General features: G+C 44.6%; 2 protein-coding genes across 3 annotated transcripts; both read right to left on the bottom strand.

The window, feature by feature from the left end:
* Positions 1 to 446: 446 nt before the first annotated feature.
* Positions 447 to 6406, bottom strand: si:dkey-111f13.5 (inner centromere protein). Its single transcript, XM_029754012.1, has 7 exons — positions 6385 to 6406; positions 6106 to 6199; positions 5017 to 5210; positions 3719 to 3964; positions 2148 to 2275; positions 1414 to 1483; positions 447 to 878 (listed from the first exon to the last, which is right to left on the bottom strand). Exons 2-7 carry the CDS (start codon positions 6185 to 6187, stop codon positions 723 to 725), a joined length of 876 nt encoding a protein of 291 aa, XP_029609872.1. The 5' UTR covers positions 6188 to 6199; positions 6385 to 6406; the 3' UTR covers positions 447 to 722.
* A 745-nt stretch (positions 6407 to 7151) lies between these two features.
* LOC115194364 (telomerase Cajal body protein 1-like) lies at positions 7152 to 19360 on the bottom strand. Of its 2 annotated transcripts, none has more exons than XM_029754011.1 (11): positions 19103 to 19360; positions 17740 to 18201; positions 17074 to 17233; positions 16777 to 16872; positions 15046 to 15154; positions 14162 to 14250; positions 9219 to 9442; positions 8825 to 9042; positions 8492 to 8595; positions 8226 to 8369; positions 7152 to 8067 (listed from the first exon to the last, which is right to left on the bottom strand). In XM_029754011.1, exons 2-11 carry the CDS (start codon positions 18014 to 18016, stop codon positions 7857 to 7859), a joined length of 1632 nt encoding a protein of 543 aa, XP_029609871.1. In that variant the 5' UTR covers positions 18017 to 18201; positions 19103 to 19360; the 3' UTR covers positions 7152 to 7856. The 2 variants fall into 2 exon arrangements, with proteins under 2 accessions (XP_029609871.1, XP_029609870.1); XM_029754010.1 differs by having other exon boundaries at positions 19011 to 19359.
* Between the last annotated feature and the right edge of the window lie 342 nt (positions 19361 to 19702).

The following is a 19702-nucleotide window of genomic DNA, read 5'->3' as shown; positions in this document are numbered from 1 at the left end:
GAAAGTGCCGTTTGATTTGACGATGTGCAGAGCACTGCGGGCGACAGGCACCTCGGTGGCCGCACACCATTGTTTACAGTGGGGCCCTGCTCGCCAAGAGAACAGACGGGGCCACATGCCATCCGACTGTCAAGTAGGGACCAAAACCTTGCCTGCACTGCCGCCCTGTGGTTAGATATGTAACTGCATGACATTACTGTGGAATTAGATGTACTTTTTATTTTATTTAACTAGGCAAGTCAGTTAAGAACAAATGCTTATTTACAATCACGGCCTACCCCGGCCAAACCCGGACGACGCTGGGCCAATTGTGCCGGTTGTGATACACCCTGGATGACGATCTAAACATGATCTAACAAAAGGTATGCGCTATTTCTTAGTTCTGAAATAAGCTTGTATACATTCTCCGTGCAGATTAAACTAAGATGATAAGATAAGACAACATATTAAAATGGTATCAGTTTATTGCTGAATACATAGTGATATGACCTTTCTACCCTATATGGACACATTCCTGATGATGACAGAGCAGAGAGGCATCTGTGAGTTCAGCTGGTAAGGAGTTGGATGAAGTTGCCCCTAAACACTGATCTAATGTCAGTGTTGAATTCTTCCCCCTAATAGTTAAGATCAGGATTGGGAAGAATAGGCTGATCCTAGATCTGTGCACACAGGCAACAGCAATGTTGCAGCTGTAGTAGCAAGTAGATGCCTGTGCATCATCAGGTAAAGTGTTGTGTGTTGGTGACATCATCCGTCTGGACCGCCACGTCTGTATAGCCAGGTTCCCTGCCCAGGCGACGGAGCTTCAACAGGTAGTCAGAGTGGAGGGAGGACTCGGTCAGATCCACAAACTGTCTGTAACTACACTGTAACCTCTGACAGAGAGAGAGAGAACGGGAGACGGAAAGAGAGAGGTAGAAAGAGATGGGGGGGATAGCGAGAGCGAGTAGGAGAGTGAGGGAGAGTGAAAGAGAGGGAGATGGTGAAAAAGAGACGGTAGGTGTTCAAATCTATGGTTTTATATGAGAAGGTCAAACGGAGAAAAACTAGGGAGATCTAATGAGAGAATAGATGGCTTGAGATTCACAAATGCAACCCAAAATTAACATAGTGGACGTGGTCACAAACGAAGGGCAAAGAGACAAAATGTTTAACACAAAACAAAAGTCAGGGGATGAGCTGGCACGGAACACAAGGCTTCTGCTCTGGCTCAGAGAGAGAGAGAGAGAGAGAGAGAGAAGGAAGGCTGGAGCTCACATGTGCATGTTACGGATGGAGAGAGGGGAGAGTGTGTGTGAGAGAGAGAGAGAACGAAAGAGGACTGCAGCTAGCTCATGTGGTCCATTATGGATATGGGTGGTAGTTTAGTGGTGTTCATTTATTCATGATGACCTCATTAAGTGTGCTGACCTTAAACTCTGTCTCATAGCTCATCCTCTCCCCTGTGACTCTGGCCAGACCCTGCTCCAGCTGCCTGTACCTAACACCACAACACAGAGACAGACAGGGAGGGAAGGAGACAAGGCCAAACACATGAGAGGGAGTACACACACACAGAGAGAGAGAGAGACAGAGGGAGAGGAATAGAGAGACAGAGAGCGAGAGATACATTGCCAAAAACGTGGACACACATACACACATTGCAAAACATGACGCAGACAAACACCGCAAGGCATGACACAACAGCACGCATACACACACACACACACATTCATATTACCAAGGCATGAGAAACACACAATAACAGACATCACAGGAGGTTGGCGGTACCTTAATTGGGGAGGATGGCTCATGGTAATGACTGGAGCAGAATGAGTGGAACGGTATCAACAACATCAAACACACGGTTTCCATCTGATGCCATTCCATTCGTTCCGTTCCAGCCATTATTATGAGCCGTCCTCCCCTGCGCAGCCTCCACTGACACACATACACAATGTGTGAAGAGAGGGCATGCAAGGGCATACACACTATGGAGAATGACAGAGAAGTAGTCATGTAGGCAGGTATGCAGGAGGGAGAGGAATGCATACAGGGAATGCAGAGCAGAGAGATGGAGAGATAGGGATGAAGGAGGAGAAATGGCTCAGCGTCAGTGAGTCCCATGCACATTGTGTGTGTGTGCATGTTGTAGACATTCTTGCCGGCTTTGCATTAGAGCGAGTTCCACGGTATGTCTGTCCTGGAGAGTCTGTAGGTCCTTCTGTGCCTCTCTTTCACACTGCTGTCGCACACACACCTCTGTTTCCCGAACAAGCCTCTTCACATTCTCCTGAAAAAGAGAGAGAGACTGCTTGCAGAATTCTGTAAAAATATCCCCCGTGTACAACGTAAAACACCAAACAATGCATGCAGAGCAGAATTAGACCGATACCCGCTAATTATCAAAATCCAGAAAAGAGCTGTTCAATTCTACAACCACCTAAAAGGAAGCAATTCCCAAACCTTCCATAACAAAACCATCTCCTACAGAGAGATGAACCTGGAGAAGAGTCCCCTAAGCAACCTGGTCCTGGGGCTCTGTTCACAAACACAAACAGACCCCACAGAGGCCCAGGACAGCAACACAATTAGACCCACCAAATCATGAGAAAACAAAAAGATATTTACTTGACACATTGGAAAGAACTAACAAAACAAACAGAGCAAACTAGAATGCTATTTGGCCATAAACAGAGAGTATCTAGTGGCAGAATACCTGACCACTGTGACTGACCCAAACTTAAGAAAAGCTTTGACTATGTACAGACTCAGTGAGCATAGCCTTGCTATTGAGAAAGGCCGCCGTAGGCAGACCTGGCTCTCAAGAGAAAACAGGTTATGTGCACACTGCCCACAAAATGAGGTGGAAATTGAACTGCACTTCCTAACCTCCTGCCAAATGTATGACCATATTAGAGAAACATATTTCCCTCAGATTATACAGATACACAAAGAATTTGAAAACAAACCCAATTTTGATAAACTCCCATATCTACTGGGTGAAATACCAGTGTACAATCACAGCAGCAAGATGTGACCTGTTGCCACCGGAAAAGGGCAACCAGTGAAGAACAAACACCATTGTAAATACAACCTATATTTGTTTATTTATCTTCCCTTTCACACTTTAACTATTTGCACAATATTACAACACTGTATATAAACAATGACATTTGTAATATTTTTATTCTTTTGGAACTTCTGTGAGCAATGTTTACTGTACATTTTTCTTGTTTCTTATTTCAATTTTGTATATTATCTACTTCACTTGCTTTGGCAATGTTAACATATGTTTCCCATGCCAATAAAGCCCCTTGAATTGAAATTGAATTGAGAGAGAGGAGTGAAATATTACAAGCTGTAGTACACACACACACACACACACGACAGCTAACCTTGTGGGGACACACAATTCAGTCCCATTCAGAATTCCCTAACCCCTAAATCTAACCCTAACCCGTTCACTTACCCTAACCCAAAAACCTAACCTTAACCCTAGCTCCTAATCCTAAATCTACCCCTAGCTCCTAATCCTTAATGTAATTCTAACCCTAACACTAATTCTAACCTTAACCCTAAACCCCCTAGAAATAGCATTTGACCTCGTGGGGACTAACAAAATGTCCCCAGTTGGTCCAATTTTTGTTAGTTTACTATTCTTGTGTTGACTTCTGGTCCCCACAAGAATAGTTAAACACCTCCACACACCCTCACACTTTTTGAATTCTCCCACCTGTACTTTTTCCTCCTTGGCCTCTACTTCTCTCTGTCGCTCCTCTTCCACCTCTCTCTGTATCGCAGCCCTCATCCTTCCGCAGGTCTCCTCCACCGCCAGCCTCATCTCCCTCTCGATCTCTTCCCGCAGCCCCACACAGCGCTCCTCAAACTGGGCCTGCTGCTCTACCCGCTCCCCCTGCCTCTGCTCAGCCTCCAGCCTCTCCCTTGCCAATAAGGCCTCTTTGAAGCACACCTGCAGACACTTGGGAGGGAATAAGGGAGAGGGAGGGAGAGAAGAAGGGAGGGAGGGAAACATAAAACGATGGTGGTCAAAAGGAAGGTAAGGAGGAATGGAGTGAGGGAGGGAAAGAAAGATGAAAGGAAGAAGGGATGGAGGGAGGAATGGAAAGAGGGATGGATGGAGAGAGGGAAATAAAGAGAGACTGAAGGTGGTCAGAATTGGCACTGTGCTCAGTGGTTTGTGGTAGTACGCCTCAGGGCTGGTGAGGAAGAGGGGGATCTTAGGGTTGGCTGCTGTACCTTTCCCTAAAGTGCAATTATAGAATCCATTACTCCAGCTAGGGCCTCTAAACTTCCAGCCTTACGTCCTATCTGCCAGGCCTCACCTGCATACAGGAGACTCCACAGCCACTTCAAAAGGCCCTGTTTATCATAACTATATATTGCCAGAGGGAATAGAGAGAGTGGGGAGCAGAGAGAGAGGGAGGGGGAGATGGAGGGAGGGGGAGACAGAGAGAGGGAGAGATGGGGAGAGAGAGAGGGAGGGAGGGGGAGAGAGATGAAGCGAAGTGTGCTGAAATACTTATTCTTTATGTATGAGAACATATTGGAAATTCAAATCTGGTGCCTTAGAATCCTGGTCTGAGTTAGTGTATGATGTATAGTTTAATGTGTGGGTTATAGTGATACCTTACGTCTATACGGTATGTTAATCAAGGTGGGTATTTCACAGGGATATCCAACACATCTGGATTGAATGAGGTGAGATCAGAGTAGTGCTGATGAGGGAGAAACCTTGTGTGTGTCATCTTTTCCTGGATTCTCACAGTGTGTGTGTGTGTGTGTGTGTATAGCAGGATATAGAGCTAACACGTGCCAATTACCCACACCTCCAGTGTAAGCAAGAGGAAATGTGTACATCAATCATATCTAAAGCCTTGGACGTGGACGAAAGAGAGAACATATAGGTAGATAAAAAATGGCATTGAGGAGCTATGAAATGTGCTGTGCAAAGATGACTTGACCATTGAAATATTTTTCAACCATGGTGTGTCTTGTTCGTGTGCGTTTCACCTCTTCCTGTTGTTTCAGTGACCTCTCTTTATCCTCCTCTGCCCTCTGCAGAAATACTGCCATCCAGGGGGACTCCCCCTGTGTGGCCCCCACCTCTAGCTGCTCGGAGTGGGGAGAGAAAGAGGCTGGCCCTGGGTCCTGGCTGGTGCTTGTGGAGGTAGAGGTGGAAGGAGAGAGAAAATACTCTCCCAGACCTGTTAGGACCAATAACCACCCCAGTCTCAGTACTCCCATAGAACAAGGTCCGACAACACTGGTCCTGCAGGGCCACTGTTAGTGCAGGGTGTTGTTCCAGCCCAGCATTAACACACCAAGCCTGTTAACATTACAACCCCTCCAGGGCCATATATCCCACCCCTGCCATTGAACCAAACTTGGATATTCTCAATCTGAGGAAAATTCCTTTTAAATATGATATCAATGTCACAAGCCCTCAGTGACAGAAAATCTATTCCCTCCACTGCCCTGAAAACATGTTCCTTAAAGAGAGGAGCAGAGCAATGAGAAACACCATACAAGTGTAGCTAGACATTTACAATTCCACCTCCAGATATGCGTCTTTCTCCATGTGGAATTACCCTGTGTCAAACTGAAGTGAATGGGTGTGTGATGTGTGTTCTAGTACTTTCTACCTAGGATTAGCTGCTCCAACAGAGGGCAGCCATTTGAATAATTGTTTTCAAATGTCTTTCTCAACGTCAAAACGCCATTTCACTTTACGTTGCTACTTGCCTAATATTCCCCACTTGGACGACAAGCGTTTCTGACTATAGAGTGGGGAGGCAGGCAGAGGAGGAGGAGGTGGGCGAGAACGGGAACCAAAGCCTCTGTGCATTTGCAAATAACAAACTGACTGCACTCAAGCAAATACACTAACAAAAGTGTCATGGCATGAAGGTAGAAAATGTCCCTCGCTGTTTGCACTGTTTTTATGGAGGCTGCCTAGAAGTGAAAGAGAGAACGTGAGAGAAGAAATCAAGAGGAACATCGCGTGTCATCTAGGACTGAAGTAGCCCATTTTACACTGCATTGTGAGTTGAGCCCTGCGTACATAAAGCATGGTTTGAGTGTTGCATTGTTGAGTCTCACCCAGGATGTGTGTGTGGAGGAGCCTCTGTGTGGAGAGGGTGGTCCGGTTCAGCATCCTCTGTAGAGGCCCCATGTCAGACATGCTCCTACCCCACTAACAAGAGCACAGACCCCTTAGAGTGGATAGAAGATTACCCCCTTCTTATTCACAACCTTTGGCTGGATAGATGAACATACCCTCCCTATTCACTGTTTGACTGCTACTGAAATACCCACTGTTCGACACTGAAGACCACACCACTGATTCACCCCTCTCTTTCTGCACCAACGCCCGCTCACCCTTTCTGTTTCACACGCTCTTTCTCCGTCGACGCACCCCACTTCTCTCGCTAGGCTCTTCCCTTTTTCCTAAAAACGGTCGCTTAGCAACGCTCACAACAACAAAAAGTGCCGCTCTTCAACTTGGCACTTAACTCCACTTATACCCGGGGTTTGTAATGAGGGTATGCTCGAAAGGCATTTGACTAAGATCTTTTTCAGAAATGTAACATCTATATATAGTCTTCTCACTTTGCCAGAAGAGCTTATATTAAATAACTATGAAGAAAAATAAATACAAAATATTTTAAGGACACATGAATGCAGCATAATACTGGCAGAAGAAAATGAACCATAATGAGACTGTTTGAGTGAACAACACCTTATTCAATCCAATTCTTGGACAGACAGCAAATCCACCCGTAAGAGTTCGTTTGCCCTCTGGTGGCCTCTTCCTAAACCTGCAGACGAACTAGACAGCAACATGCAATGGATGACTTTAAAAAATATATATATACTATATCAAATTAACTTATACAAACATAAGTTGTGCTACAACACAAAAGCAGCATAGCAGGCATTCTACATATACAAGTATTGTTGATCATTTTATCCACACTGCCACAAGAAATCACAGGACTAAGACTGTACAGGAACATCGGCCGTGCGCAGTGAATCCTCTACTGAGTGTCATGTTGAACCGCTGGGAAAGGAAAAGGACCAATGTCGATGTGTCGTCATCTCTCACGGACATTGTATTCACTATAAAAAGACGTTTGCACTCTCCATTTGTTTGTGGTTACAGCAATTGTGCCAACTGCTTACCGATTTTAATACATTCAGAAACTAAATATTCATCATGGCTATAGAAAAATATACATTTACTGACGCACGTATAGCGACACCTTGGCACTTAGAACAATACAAATAATATTCACAAATCAAAGCTCTGAATTGCACTTAAACTTGCGGTATTTGGTTATTCTGGGCAGGACTATAGACGATAGCCTGATCCCAGATTGTCATGCTAAACAATGACCATAAAACAACACCGACATATCTGGGACCAGGCTATACAGACTAACAAGGTAAACAACGGAACACTCCCACGGAGAAACATGAGTGGAAAGTAGATAGATGTCCATACAACACAATGTACACTGTGCTCCTCCAACACAGTGGGCCTGGTCTGGCTGTGGTTTTACAATGACATGGTCGTTTGAGATGGGGAAGAACTCAGTTAGCATAGTAGCATGTTACCATTCATTCGTAATAACACGTTAGCATTCACCATAGTTTGTACCTTGGCTTTGAAACTGGGGAAACTGTTGTTCGCTGAATCCAAGGGACTCAACTCAACACACTGGTTTGCATACTCAACAGAAAAAGTACTCCCAATATTGTAGTAAACTTTACTCAGTGGCAGTTTGAAGTTACATTTGGTTCAGTCCTGAGGAGAGGGGTTTGAGTTGGGCTACTCCACCATCAATCAATCAATCCTCCTGCCCCCCCTCGCTGGCTGGGCTGAGTGGTCCGACCCACCACAGAGTCAGGGCGATGTCCTGTCTGACCTCTGGGGTTGGTGGTATTACAACATCACCCTCTGAACCCGAGTCGGAGGAGTCTCCGTCGCTACTGTCCCCTGGGTCGAGGAACTGGCGCTGCCCGCTGGTTGACACCAGCAACGGCATGAAGGGGTGGACACTGGGGGAGAGAGCGAACGGGAGAGAGAGCGGGATGAGAGAGAAAGAAATGTAGTTAAATATCAGAAAGTGGCAAATATGACTAAAATACACTTCTGCAAAGTCAGTAGACAACCAAATAAATCATATGGGAGGCCCATCAACAACCATCTGGTATACCTGATGCCGTTGGTGCAGTCCCTATGAGCCTGGAACTGGAGGTGAGGCTGCAGTACCTCCTCATTGCCATCGAGGGGAGCTGTGAGGGTGTCCCACACTGACACCACCCCCTCTGTATCGCCACTCAACAAGTACCGGGCAGACCTGCAGAGACACAGGGGCAGCAATCAGCATCAAATGAAAAGAGTGGAGTAAAGAAACCTTGTGCTTTTGGGATGCCCCAGTCTAGCACATAGTCTATCTAGAAGGCCCAGGTTTAGACTTACGGATCCAGGTCAAAGTAGATGCGTTGGTTGGTGGCCACTTTCCTCTTCAGAGAGAACAGAACCTTGCCCGGGTCTCTCAGATCCCAGCACAGAATCTCTGGGTCCTACACACACACACACACAAAATCATCATTCAAAACACCTCGACACATACAAGAGCAACAATAACACTGATCGTGAATGTGGGCACGTGTTTGCATGTGGAGAACCACCACGTTCTCCACTGTGACACTGTGTTCCTCTTCCCCAATCTCTCTCTGTGAGCAGTGTGTCCGTTTTTAAAAGAAGACGGACAACTTTTTGAGCCCCGTGCCTCTCTTTGTGTCGTCCTACCTTGCGCCCGCCAGTGTACAGGTAGTGTCCGTCGGGTGAGAAGGCGAGGTGTGTGATGCCCCCGTGGTGCCTGGGCGGCAGCAGGGCCAGCAGGGAGCCGTCCTGGCAGGAGTAGAGGCCTGCGGTGCGGGAGTACGAGCCACAGGCGTATACAGACTGGCACGGGCTGAATGCCATGCAGGATATGATGCCACTCTGACCCTGACCCTGCTTCTTCACTGGAGAGGAGAGGGAACACACTCAGCATCTATAGAATCGGGTTAGGGGTTAAGAATAGGGTTAGGGGATAGTTAGTTGAGATTTAATAGCACTTCTATAAACCCTCTGTAAGGGAACTCCCCAAATAAAGATGTACCCAGTATTGTTTCTGTTGCTACTGGACTCTACTCCACACCTATAGTGGGCCTCTCCTCACAGTCCCGTCCAGGCCTGTCTGTGTAAAACACCCTGACTGTCTTGTCGAAGCCGCAGTAGAGCTGTGACCCGTCTGGGGAGAAGCAGAGGGAGTGGGCTGCGGTCAGCTCGTCCAGATGGTTGTAGGGTCTGAAGCTGGCACGCAGGTCCCCGTTGAACGCATCCCAGATATGGACCGGGTTATCACGACTGCTGCCGGCTATACTGGTGGAGAGAGAGACAGCGGTTGGTGAGAGACGGAGGGACGCAGGGAAGAAGGATGGAACATGATGCGAGGGAGGCTAGAGAAGGAAGGGAACGATGGAAGGAGAAAGGAAAGGAATGGAAAGACAGTGAGGAAAAGGAAGGATGTAGAAAGGAGAGAAAAGGATGGGGAGTGGTGGTGACAACTGGAAGAGCAGTAATGTACACACACACTCATTTCATCTCCGTTGAAAAATAACTGACAGACACACACCGACACTGCTTTGTGCCAGATTCATCTGGCGTCATCAGTGAAACACCCCACTGAGGCCATTTCAGGACTTTACTATGCATTTCAGTTTTAATATCATTCCTCCCCTCTACTATCTATTCAGAAACAATAGCAGTTTGTTGTCGCACTGGGGTTTATAATGGACAAAAACGATCTGTCAACAGACATGCCGCATGGCTGTGGCTTTTCAACTCACATAATTGCGGGGGGCCACAGCCAAACAGTGAACCTAACAAACCAAACGCCGAAACATCACTGTCTGAATTGAAGCTCAATTAGCCAAGAGGAAATGAACCTGGGCGGCTCAGTGCTGTTATGGCACTGTGTCTTTGTTCTGGCTGTTGGGAATCACCCCATTATAATGGTACACCACAGCTAGCCTGGACGCCGGCCCAGAAAGCAATACAAAGGAGGAACACCAGCAACTATTCTACACTCTCTACAGGAGAGTACAGGACAAGGCTGTTGGCAGAGAGAGGGGGAGAGATGGAGAGAGAGGGGGAGAGATGGTGAGAGAGGGGGAGAGATGGTGAGAAAGGGGGAGAGATGGTGAGAAAGGGAAAGACAGGGAGAGAAAGAGTGAACATACACTGAGTGCACAAATCATTAGGAACACCTGCTCTTTCCATGACAGACTGACCAGGTGAATCCAGGTGAAAGCTATGATCCCTTATTAATGTCACCTGTTAAATCCACTTCAATCAGTGTAGATGAAGGGGAGACGACAGGTTAAAGAAGGATTTTTAAGCCTTGAGACATGGATTGTGTGTGCCATTCTGAGGGTGAATGGGCAAGCCAAAATATTAAAGTACCTTTGAATGGGGTATGGTACTAGGTGCCAGGCGCACCGGTTTGAGTGTGTCAAGAACTGCAATGCTGCAGTTTTTTTCCCCACACAACCTTTTCCCGTGTGTATCAAGAATGGTCCACCACCCAAAGGACATCCAGCCAACTTGACACATGTGTAGGAAGCATTGGAGTAAACATGGGCCAGCATCCCTGTGGAACGCTTTCCACACCTTGTACAGTTCATGTCCCGATGAATTGAGACTCTTTCGAGGGCAAAAAGGGGTGCAACTCAATGTTAGGAAGGTGTTCTTAATGTTTTGTGCACTCAGTGTATATGTCCATGTTTCGTTTGACGCCCCGAACAGATGTTTAGGAAACGCTAAGGCCACGTCATTCCACCGGACTCCACTCTGTAACCCTTAACACCAGGCGAACCGGTCCAAAATAACATTGTGCCATCTGAACACGCACACAGATGAAGGATAACAGTTGACATGGGGTGTCAGCTCTGACTAGCCCCCTCATCCTTGGCTCCTCAGGCCCCAGCTCTTAAGTGGTTCATCCTTCACATAAATCATCTCCTCAGGTTGTTTATGCTCTCATCCTCCACCCTGTTTGACTCCTGTCTCTCTCTCCCTCTTAAACTCCCTTTCTTTATTCTTATTCCCCCTCTCTTCTTGCCATGGAGAGATATTTTGCATGTGGTTTATGGTTTGATGCTCTTGTATTGACTATGGTGTGCACCTCTCTCTCTCTCTCTCTCTCTCTCACACACACACACACACACACACACACAATGACCCTTTTTTTTATTTTCTCATTCCCTTTCATCTAGAGGAGATGTTGTTTCCCTCGCTCCGTGGGGTGGACCACGGCCCACGCTGGGCACTGATCAGAGAGGAACCATGGGAGGAGGGGGATGCTGTTGTTAAGGAGGCCTCGTTAGTAGGCCCTACCAGCGTTGCCCGTAACAACGGCATTCTCCACAGTAACGGCTGGGCGCCATTGATCTCAGCTTTCCACAGCACAGACAATGTCTTAATAATTTGCGTGCTTTTGTACGGCTAGAAAACACACACAGAGAGAGAGAGAGAGAGAGAGAGAGAGAGAGAGAGAGAGAGAGCGAGAGAGCCAGGAGAAAACCAAAAGTCTGGAAATCATGAGGCCCTTTAAAAAGCGTCTGGAGTTGTTAGTTCTTCTGTTCGTTCTGTTAAAGGGTGAGTCATCACCTAAAGCACCACAGGTCTCGGACAAACAAACAGACAGACAGCACTGGGGTTCAAGGGGAAAAGGCCAAGACTCCTCAAATAGAGAGAGAAATAATGATGATTTTACAGATTAGCAACTAGATGCAAAACAACTAAACTACAGTGCTCAAGTACTAGCACTGACTCCATTTTCACTGTCAACAGTCGAATATGGAACTCAGTACAGCGCATACAATGTAGCATGGCTCAGTTAAGTCAGCAACCAAGGTTGTGGGTTCAATTACCGCAAGGTAGAAGTCTTCACGTGTCCAACAGACCTGAAATTCCGAGATCCAACCTGGGACCGTAGCGGGTCCGGGTCCTAAATTCTGACTTTGGTCTCGGATCGGAGTCGGGTCTGATAATTGCCACAGGTCTCAGGTATGTGCAATTACAATGTATTTACCGATTGGACCGGTACTCTGTTAATATAATGTGTGTGAGGATGAGAACTGTGCAAGCTTGTTATCTGTGTCAGCCAATTGCAACTCAATAAAATGTATAGCTTATGTCGAGCTGAAACTGGTTCTGGCAGCTCACCCCAGTCTACTGTTGATTGAGAAGATTGAGGCCTTTTTCATTGAAGTGAAAACAAAAGTTAGAGGAGAAAGAGTATAGTGAAAAGAAGCCGACAAGGGGAATGTCCCCAGGGACAAGTTTTAATATTGTAGTGCACAAAGATGAGAGAAAAGTTGGTGCGGCCAAATGGACTGTGTGCATATTGTTTTTGAGGTTTAATGCAACTTAAACGCATTTATTTTTGTATTCATTATAATTAGTTTTATCATTATAGGCCTATTTAAGAAACCAAACCAGTTCTTTAAATAAGCAAGTTTGTTTATTTCATTTTGTTTAGACATTTTCACTGGCTAATTTAAGATCGAACTGTCTTTTACATTTTGTGCTACGTGTTTAGCTGAAGGTTAAAAGTTGGCCTGTTGTAAAATAAATATCATTAGCCTATTGCCGTCATTTGTTGGGTAGTTCTACAGTAGGCACTCACCTTTGTTGGTAGGCCTAATTGCTGCATTATCCTAGCCTGTTCTAAACTTTTGTGAAGGTTTAAACCAGTTCTTAAAAAAAAAAGTGTTTTGTTTCATTCTGTTGAGACATTTTCTTTGACCAAATTAAGTTCCAACTATAATGTTGTGTTTGCCGCAATATAATTACTGGTAGGCCTACTATACGGCTACTTGCACTTAAACCATGAAAAGCAAAAATCAAAAGGCGGCGAGATGCAAAACTTAATTTAATTCCTCAATATAAGAACATGTTCTTATTTTCCCTATAAACAATGACTTAACTTTATAATGGGAATATAAAAGTAAGAAACTCTTGTGAAGGTTTGGTGTGGTATGGCTATTATTAGGCTTAGCTACTGCAGGACTATGAAGGCAGTGGGCACCAGCACACCAACTGGCTCCGACAGTTGAACTTGAGGTGAAGAACAATGTTTTAGGCCTATCAGTTACTCCTTTAAATCTAACAATATAAAGATGCTCATCTTTCTAAAAAAAATATTCTGAAGGAAAATGTACATAGTAGCCTCCTCCTGTACACCTGTATCTGTATAGCAGTAGTAGCCTGACAAGTATAAAGAAATGAATTTCGGTGTTGGGAACATGACGCCGGCATATCTCCATCTTACTCTCCATCTCTCTAGGGCTAAGCTTCTTTTCCTTTATATAATGTTTTTAAATATTATCATACAGTGGGCTCATATGCATGCAATGCCCTAATGCATTTAGTGCTCAAATCTGACAGTAAAAAAATAAATCAATAAATAAAACAATAGGCTATACAGTTTTGAATATGCTACACATCGAAACGTAACAAATAGTTTTTTTTTGTAATTTGTTGTAGGCAGTTAACTGTGGATCATTTGGCCAATATCACTCTAGGAGCTGAACTGGTTTCTCGTATCCGAACCAGCACGGGCCTTTTCCTAACAGGTCTGACTCGCCTCGGGTCCATTCAGAACAGGTCTCCGTTTCTTTTTTTAATTAATTCACGCATATCAAGTCAGGTGGGAAAGCCACGGATCCATTTCGGAATGGGTCCAACTTTTTGGGACCCGTCAAAGACTATAAACCGCATTGATACAGGATATAGGGCGGCAGGTAGCCTAGCGGTTAGAGCATTGGGCCTGTAACCGAAAGGTCACTGGTTTGATTCCATGAGCTGATAAGGTGAAAAAAATCTGTCAACGTGCCCTTGAGCAAGGCACTTAACCCTAATTTGCTCCGAGGGCCGCTATACTACTATGGTTGATCCTGTAAAACGACACATTCCCCTGTACCTATCCGATCTACAGTATGTGACAATAAAACATCTCTTTATAATCTAATGCTAAGTGGCATATCTCTGATATGAGTGGTGGTGGTAGTAGTAGAGGAGGGCTGCTGAACTCACAAGCAGGAGTCTGGATCCAGAGAGCTCATCTTGGGATACCAGCAGTAGTCATAGATGGTATCCCCCTCTGCCATCTTCAACACTGGACTCTGTAGGACGGGGAGACCATTAGAGAGAGGGAGGGGGGGGGTCAAGTCCTCCATCTAGGACTATACAGGATAGGACAGCTTATGTTGCTAGTTCAGTGCAGAAACGTGGTAATTAACTACAATGACCATAATCCATTGCACCCATTTTTTGTCTCAGACAGAGACGCCTGCTACGTTAGGTTCGATACACAAAGACCGTATAGACCGCAATGAGCGAGGAATGTACACAACAACAACAAGAATAGAAAAAGTTCAAAGTATGCCTTATCTACTTTGAAGAATTAGTCAAATGACTTTGTCAGACAGCTCTGCAACCTACTTAGGCAGACTAGCCTAGCTAAATAGAATGACTAAAGACAGTACAGTATGGGGAGCACAGAGATAACGTTAGATGGTTTGGCTGGCTGGCTGCTACTACCTGAGCAGAGATGAGATGATGACTAAGCAATGAAAAATAAAGTTCTCAAATAAAAACGAACATACACAACTGAAACATTGTATTATTTCGTAGTAATTAGCTTTTTTTTATTGATGTCTACCCAATGTGGACCTGACAGAGAAAATGGAATATTTTCAATGTTTTGGCAATTGAATGTTCAATATGTTTCCATTAAAAAGCTCTAAATTCATTTTAATATCATCATTTCATAACGCATTTAATGTTTTGTTTTTTAAATGATTGAAAGCGAAATGGAAAATAGTGATTATTTTTTTAATAATCAAACCGACGTCAAAAAGCACTAATCACTCAGCACTAACCAGGAGTGAAGATCAGTGATGTAGTGGCGCCCTCACCATCTCCGTGAGCAGGTCCCAGTTGTAGCTGTAGATCTCAGGGGGGAGGTTGTAGACACGCAGCACGTTGTCTGCACTGTTGGTCAGGATGCACGAGCCGTCTGGGGCCCTGGGAGAATTACAGTCCCTTCAGAATATATTCATACCCCTTGATTTATTCCACATTTTGCTGTGTTAAAGCCTAAATTAAAACATGGCTAAAGCAAAAAAAGATCTCCTCACCCCTTAATGACAAAGGGAAAGCATGTTCTTATACATTTTTGATAATTTATAGGAAATAAAACACTGAAAAATCTGATTTACATAAGTTTTCACAGCTCCGAGTCTATACATGTCAAAATCACCTTTGGCAGCGATTACAGCTGTGAGTCTTTCTGGGTAAGTCTAAGAGCGTCGCACACCTGGATTGTACATAATTCTTTAAAAGAATGATTCAAGCTCTGTCAAGACAGCCATAGATATTCAAGCCAATTTAAGTCAAAACTGTAACCAGGCCCCTCGGGAACATTCAATGTCGTCTTGGTAAGAAACTCCAGTGTAGATGTGGCCTTGTGTTTTAGGTTATTGTCCTGCTGAAAGGTGAATTTGTCTCCCAGTGTCTGTTGGAAAGCAGACAACCAGGTTTTCCTCTAGGATTTTGCCTGTGCTTAGCTCTATTCCATTTATTTCCATCCTAAAAAAACTCCATAGTCCTTACCGATGACAAGCATACCCATATACCCATAACATGATGCAGACACCACCATGCTTGAAAATATGAAGAGTGGTACTCAGTGATGTGTTGTTTGATTTACCCCCAAACATAACACTTTGTATTCAGGACATAGAGTTTGTTTTTGCCACATTTTGTGCAGTTTTACTTTATTGCCTTATTACAAACAGGATATATATTTTGGAATAATTTTATTCTGTACAGGCTTCCTTTTTCATTTAGGTTAGTATTGTGGAGTAACTACAATGTTGTTGATCCATCCGTAGTTCTCTCCTATGACTGTCATTAAACTCTGTGACTGTTTTAAAGTCACCATTGGCCTAATGGTGAAATCCCTGAGCGGTTTCTTTCCTCTCCAGCAACTGAGTTAGGAAGGACACCTGTATCTTTGTAGTGACTGGGTGTATTGATACACCATCCAAAGTGTAATTGATAACTTCACCATGCTCAAAGGGATATTCAATGTGTTTTGTTTTGGTTTTTTTGTACCCATCTACCAATAAGTACACTTCTTTGCAAGGCATTGGAAAACCACCCTGGACTTTGTGGTAGAATCTGTGTTAGAAATTCACTGCTCCACTGAGGGACCTTACAGATAATTGTATGTGTGGGGTACAGAGGTAATGATAAATAAATAATGTTAAACACTAGTATTGCACACAGAGTGAGTCCACATATTTACTCCTGAACTTATTTAGGTTTGCCATAACAAAGGGGTTGAATACTTATTGACTTAAGACATTACAGCTTTTCATTTTTATTCATTTCTAAAAACGAAATTCCAATTTCACATTATGGGGTATTATGTGTAGGCCAGTGACACAACATCTCAATTTAATCCATTTTAAATTCAGACCGTAACACAACTACATTTGGAAAAAGTCAAGGGGTGTGAATACTTCCTGAAGGCAATGTAACACAGAGAGATACTCTGTTTTATTGAATTCAAAGTCTTCGTAGCTAAATGGATGCTAAAGCCATGCAATAAACCAAGGAACAGTATTTTAAGAGGGAGTTACCATTTGCAGCCCTTGAGGTAGTTCTCAGGGGGGGTGGAGTACTCAGCCCAGGAACCAGTCAGCATCTGAGGGTTCTGGTTGAAGTCGAGGCCTAGGCTGCAGGGACGGAGGATAGGAGTAGGGCGACGTACATTACAAATTAAAAATACAAAGACATGGAAAAACCGTAAGCAACGGGCGGATATTTTACAAGGTTTGGGCATCCAAAAAACACCCGAAATGTATTTTCAAATATCGTAATATATCAATTAGCTTCTACAGTATTTATCTAGAATAATCCTAAAATGCTTCACATACTTTAGTCCTTCGCTAGGGGTTTCAGCTGGGCCGCTGTGCTCCTGTTCCTCCTCCTCTCCTCCCTCTGTCGTGCCATGATCCTCACAAGGACCCCAGTCTCCATTCTGATGATTCGCTCCTTCTTCGGCTCCTCCTTCAATCTCACCTGGCTGGGTGGCCCCTGTAAGAGATTCCCATAGTCACAGGCTAAATACTACTAAGTTACTAGTCCAAAGCTAACGATTCCATTCATCATTATGGACAGAAATGTAGGATACCGTTGAACACTGATGATTCCATTCGCCATTATGGACAGAAATGTAGGATACCGTTGAACACTGATTATTCCATTCACCATTATGGACAGAAATGTAGGATACCGTTGAACACTGATTATTCCATTCGCCATTATGGACAGAAATGTAGGATACCGTTGAACACTGATTATTCCATTCACCATTATGGACAGAAATGTAGGATACCGTTGAACACTGATTATTCCATTCATCATTATGGAGGCTAGCAGTTAAGAGTGTTGGGCCAGTAACCTAAAGGTCACTGGTTCAATGCCAACTACGTAAAAAAAAATATGTTGTGGTGCCCTTGAGCAAGGCACTTAACCCTAATTGCTCCTGTAAGTCGCTCTGGATAAGTTTGTCAGCTAAAATACAAAAATGAGTAATTTACCTCCATCTTGGTTCAGTACGGCCAAGACTTCTTGACCCCCTCTGGCCTGTTCTATGGGTCCTCTATATGTATCATAGGGGTCAAGACTCAGCCCCTCTCCACACAGCCTGGGCTGTTTAGCCGCTGAAGGGGTCTCTTCTTCCAGATTCTCCCCCAACTCCAGGCTATACCCCTGTGGAAGATGTGGGGTTGACTGAGGAAGCTCACCATCGGCCTCTGCCTCCTGCCCAACGCCTGCCGCAACCCCACTTTCACCACTCTCTACTGGATCAGACATCTATCTCAATAACTCTTATTTTTTCCCCTTCTATCCCTCTGTGCCTCCTCTCAAATCTTCTTTCCTCTGGCTCCCTGGTGGTCTGCCTGTGTCAGACGTTGGTGTTATTGGGGTAGTGCTTCTTCCTGCAGTGTGGATGTCTCAGTCTGGGGGAAGAGTGGGTTCATCACAGCTCCCACGGGACACTGGAGGGTAGAAAGAATGGAGGAGAAATTGAATGAGAATAAGACAAAACATATATGGTACACGTAAAATAAAACACATCGTGGTAGCAATAGCACCAATGATAAAGCACACCATCACAAAAATCAACAAAATTACATCTAGCAGTGTTGTTAAAACGATATTTAATGATGGGCTGATTATATTATGGCTAGTTCAGCAATTAGTTAGATAACTTTCCAGAAGATACCAACCCTACTATTACGCTTGTTTACACTGTGCTGCACTGGGGTCGGAAGGCAATCATGGTTACGTTAAGACGCTTTGGCGTCGGGAAAACGTACCTAGATGCAGGGATGGGATATGCCACTGTACTCCAACTTTTACCCACACTGATACTTCGAGAAGATTGAAATACTGTCCTTTTCATCCTCATGCTAGCTAGCAGTAGCCATCGCAGCAATTTTGGAATGGCAGTGTCTGACAATCAGCTCATTTGTTGTTCAAGCAATGTGCCATTCCATAATGGCTGATTTGGCCACTGCTAGTTTGCACGGGGACAAAAAGTGCATTTTCCCATTAAAACGGGTAGTATTTTTAATATTCTCGATGGCGCAGTGTGGACAAAGGTAACATTTGGAGTACTGTACAGTCGCATATCCCATCCCTGCATTGGGGGTACGTTTTCCGACTGATATCTCACTCCTGCTCCAGTGTCTAAATGTAACCATGATTGCCTTCCGATCCCAGTCGGTATCTTCTGACAAGCTATCTAGCAAACTAACTACAAAACATGAGTTAACTACTGATGGACAGCTAGCTAGCAAGTTACCAATTTGGTCTGCCTCACGATTTCTCTATTAGGTTTACCAGCCTCCTCGGCAAAGTAATCACTGTTCTTCGAATGACTAGAAGTCTGCTTACAACGTAGCCGTACACTGGAGTTATATAGCAGCAGTCACGAAATCAAGTCAGGCTGCGAATTTGTAAACACGGAGGGCCACCATGAAACATTGACTGCCTTGAGGGAAACTATCGCGAGACTTCAGGCTATCATAGCCCGCCTCCTCCTTCTTCTTCGTCGATGGAGTTTAACGGCGGTTGGCATCTAATGTTAATGGTGCGTTACCGCCACCAGCTGTACGGGTTATTGAATGCCCCCCTCCTCCAAACAAGGATGTTCATGTTGTTGTTATTCTTGTTGTTCGTCTACTATGGTATATTGGCGATTGCACAATTTAATGTGCATCCCGCCACCCACTGTGCCGGATGGAAACAGGATTCCCAAAAAACGGAACAAACTACCAAAAAACTACCAAAAAATGTATTAAATAAACAACTTTTCTGTAAAATAATTAAACCAATCTGATCCCTTCACAGGCTCTAGGGGAACCAGGGAGGGCGGGTCCTCCGGCACCAGTCCCAAAAACTTTTCTGCCACAATAATGCCAGTTTCTTAGAAGTCTTTGAGACTTGTACCATACAGTTTATAACCGTGGCAATGAACGCCACAAAATCCAATCT

This window comes from Salmo trutta, chromosome 5 (assembly GCF_901001165.1).
Source record: "Salmo trutta chromosome 5, fSalTru1.1, whole genome shotgun sequence".
Classification (NCBI taxonomy): domain Eukaryota; kingdom Metazoa; phylum Chordata; class Actinopteri; order Salmoniformes; family Salmonidae; genus Salmo; species Salmo trutta.
Note: the sequence above shows the minus strand (reverse complement) of the source record. Positions and strands in the feature narration are given on the sequence as shown.

Coding starts and splice junctions, on each gene's coding strand:
- LOC115194364 (XM_029754011.1), bottom strand. CDS start 18,016: ATGTCTGATCCAGTAGAGAGTGGTGAAAGTGGGGTTGCGGCAGGCGTT. Junction 16,873..17,073: donor ACCCCTAGCGAAGGACTAAA/GTATGTGAAGCA, acceptor CCGTCCCTGCAG/CCTAGGCCTCGACTTCAACC. Junction 15,155..16,776: donor TACCTCAAGGGCTGCAAATG/GTAACTCCCTCT, acceptor TAATTCTCCCAG/GGCCCCAGACGGCTCGTGCA.
- si:dkey-111f13.5 (XM_029754012.1), bottom strand. CDS start 6,187: ATGTCTGACATGGGGCCTCTACAGAGGATGCTGAACCGGACCACCCTC. Junction 3,965..5,016: donor CACTGAAACAACAGGAAGAG/GTGAAACGCACA, acceptor TTCCCTCCCAAG/TGTCTGCAGGTGTGCTTCAA. Junction 1,484..2,147: donor CTCGCTCTAATGCAAAGCCG/GCAAGAATGTCT, acceptor TTGTGGTGTTAG/GTACAGGCAGCTGGAGCAGG.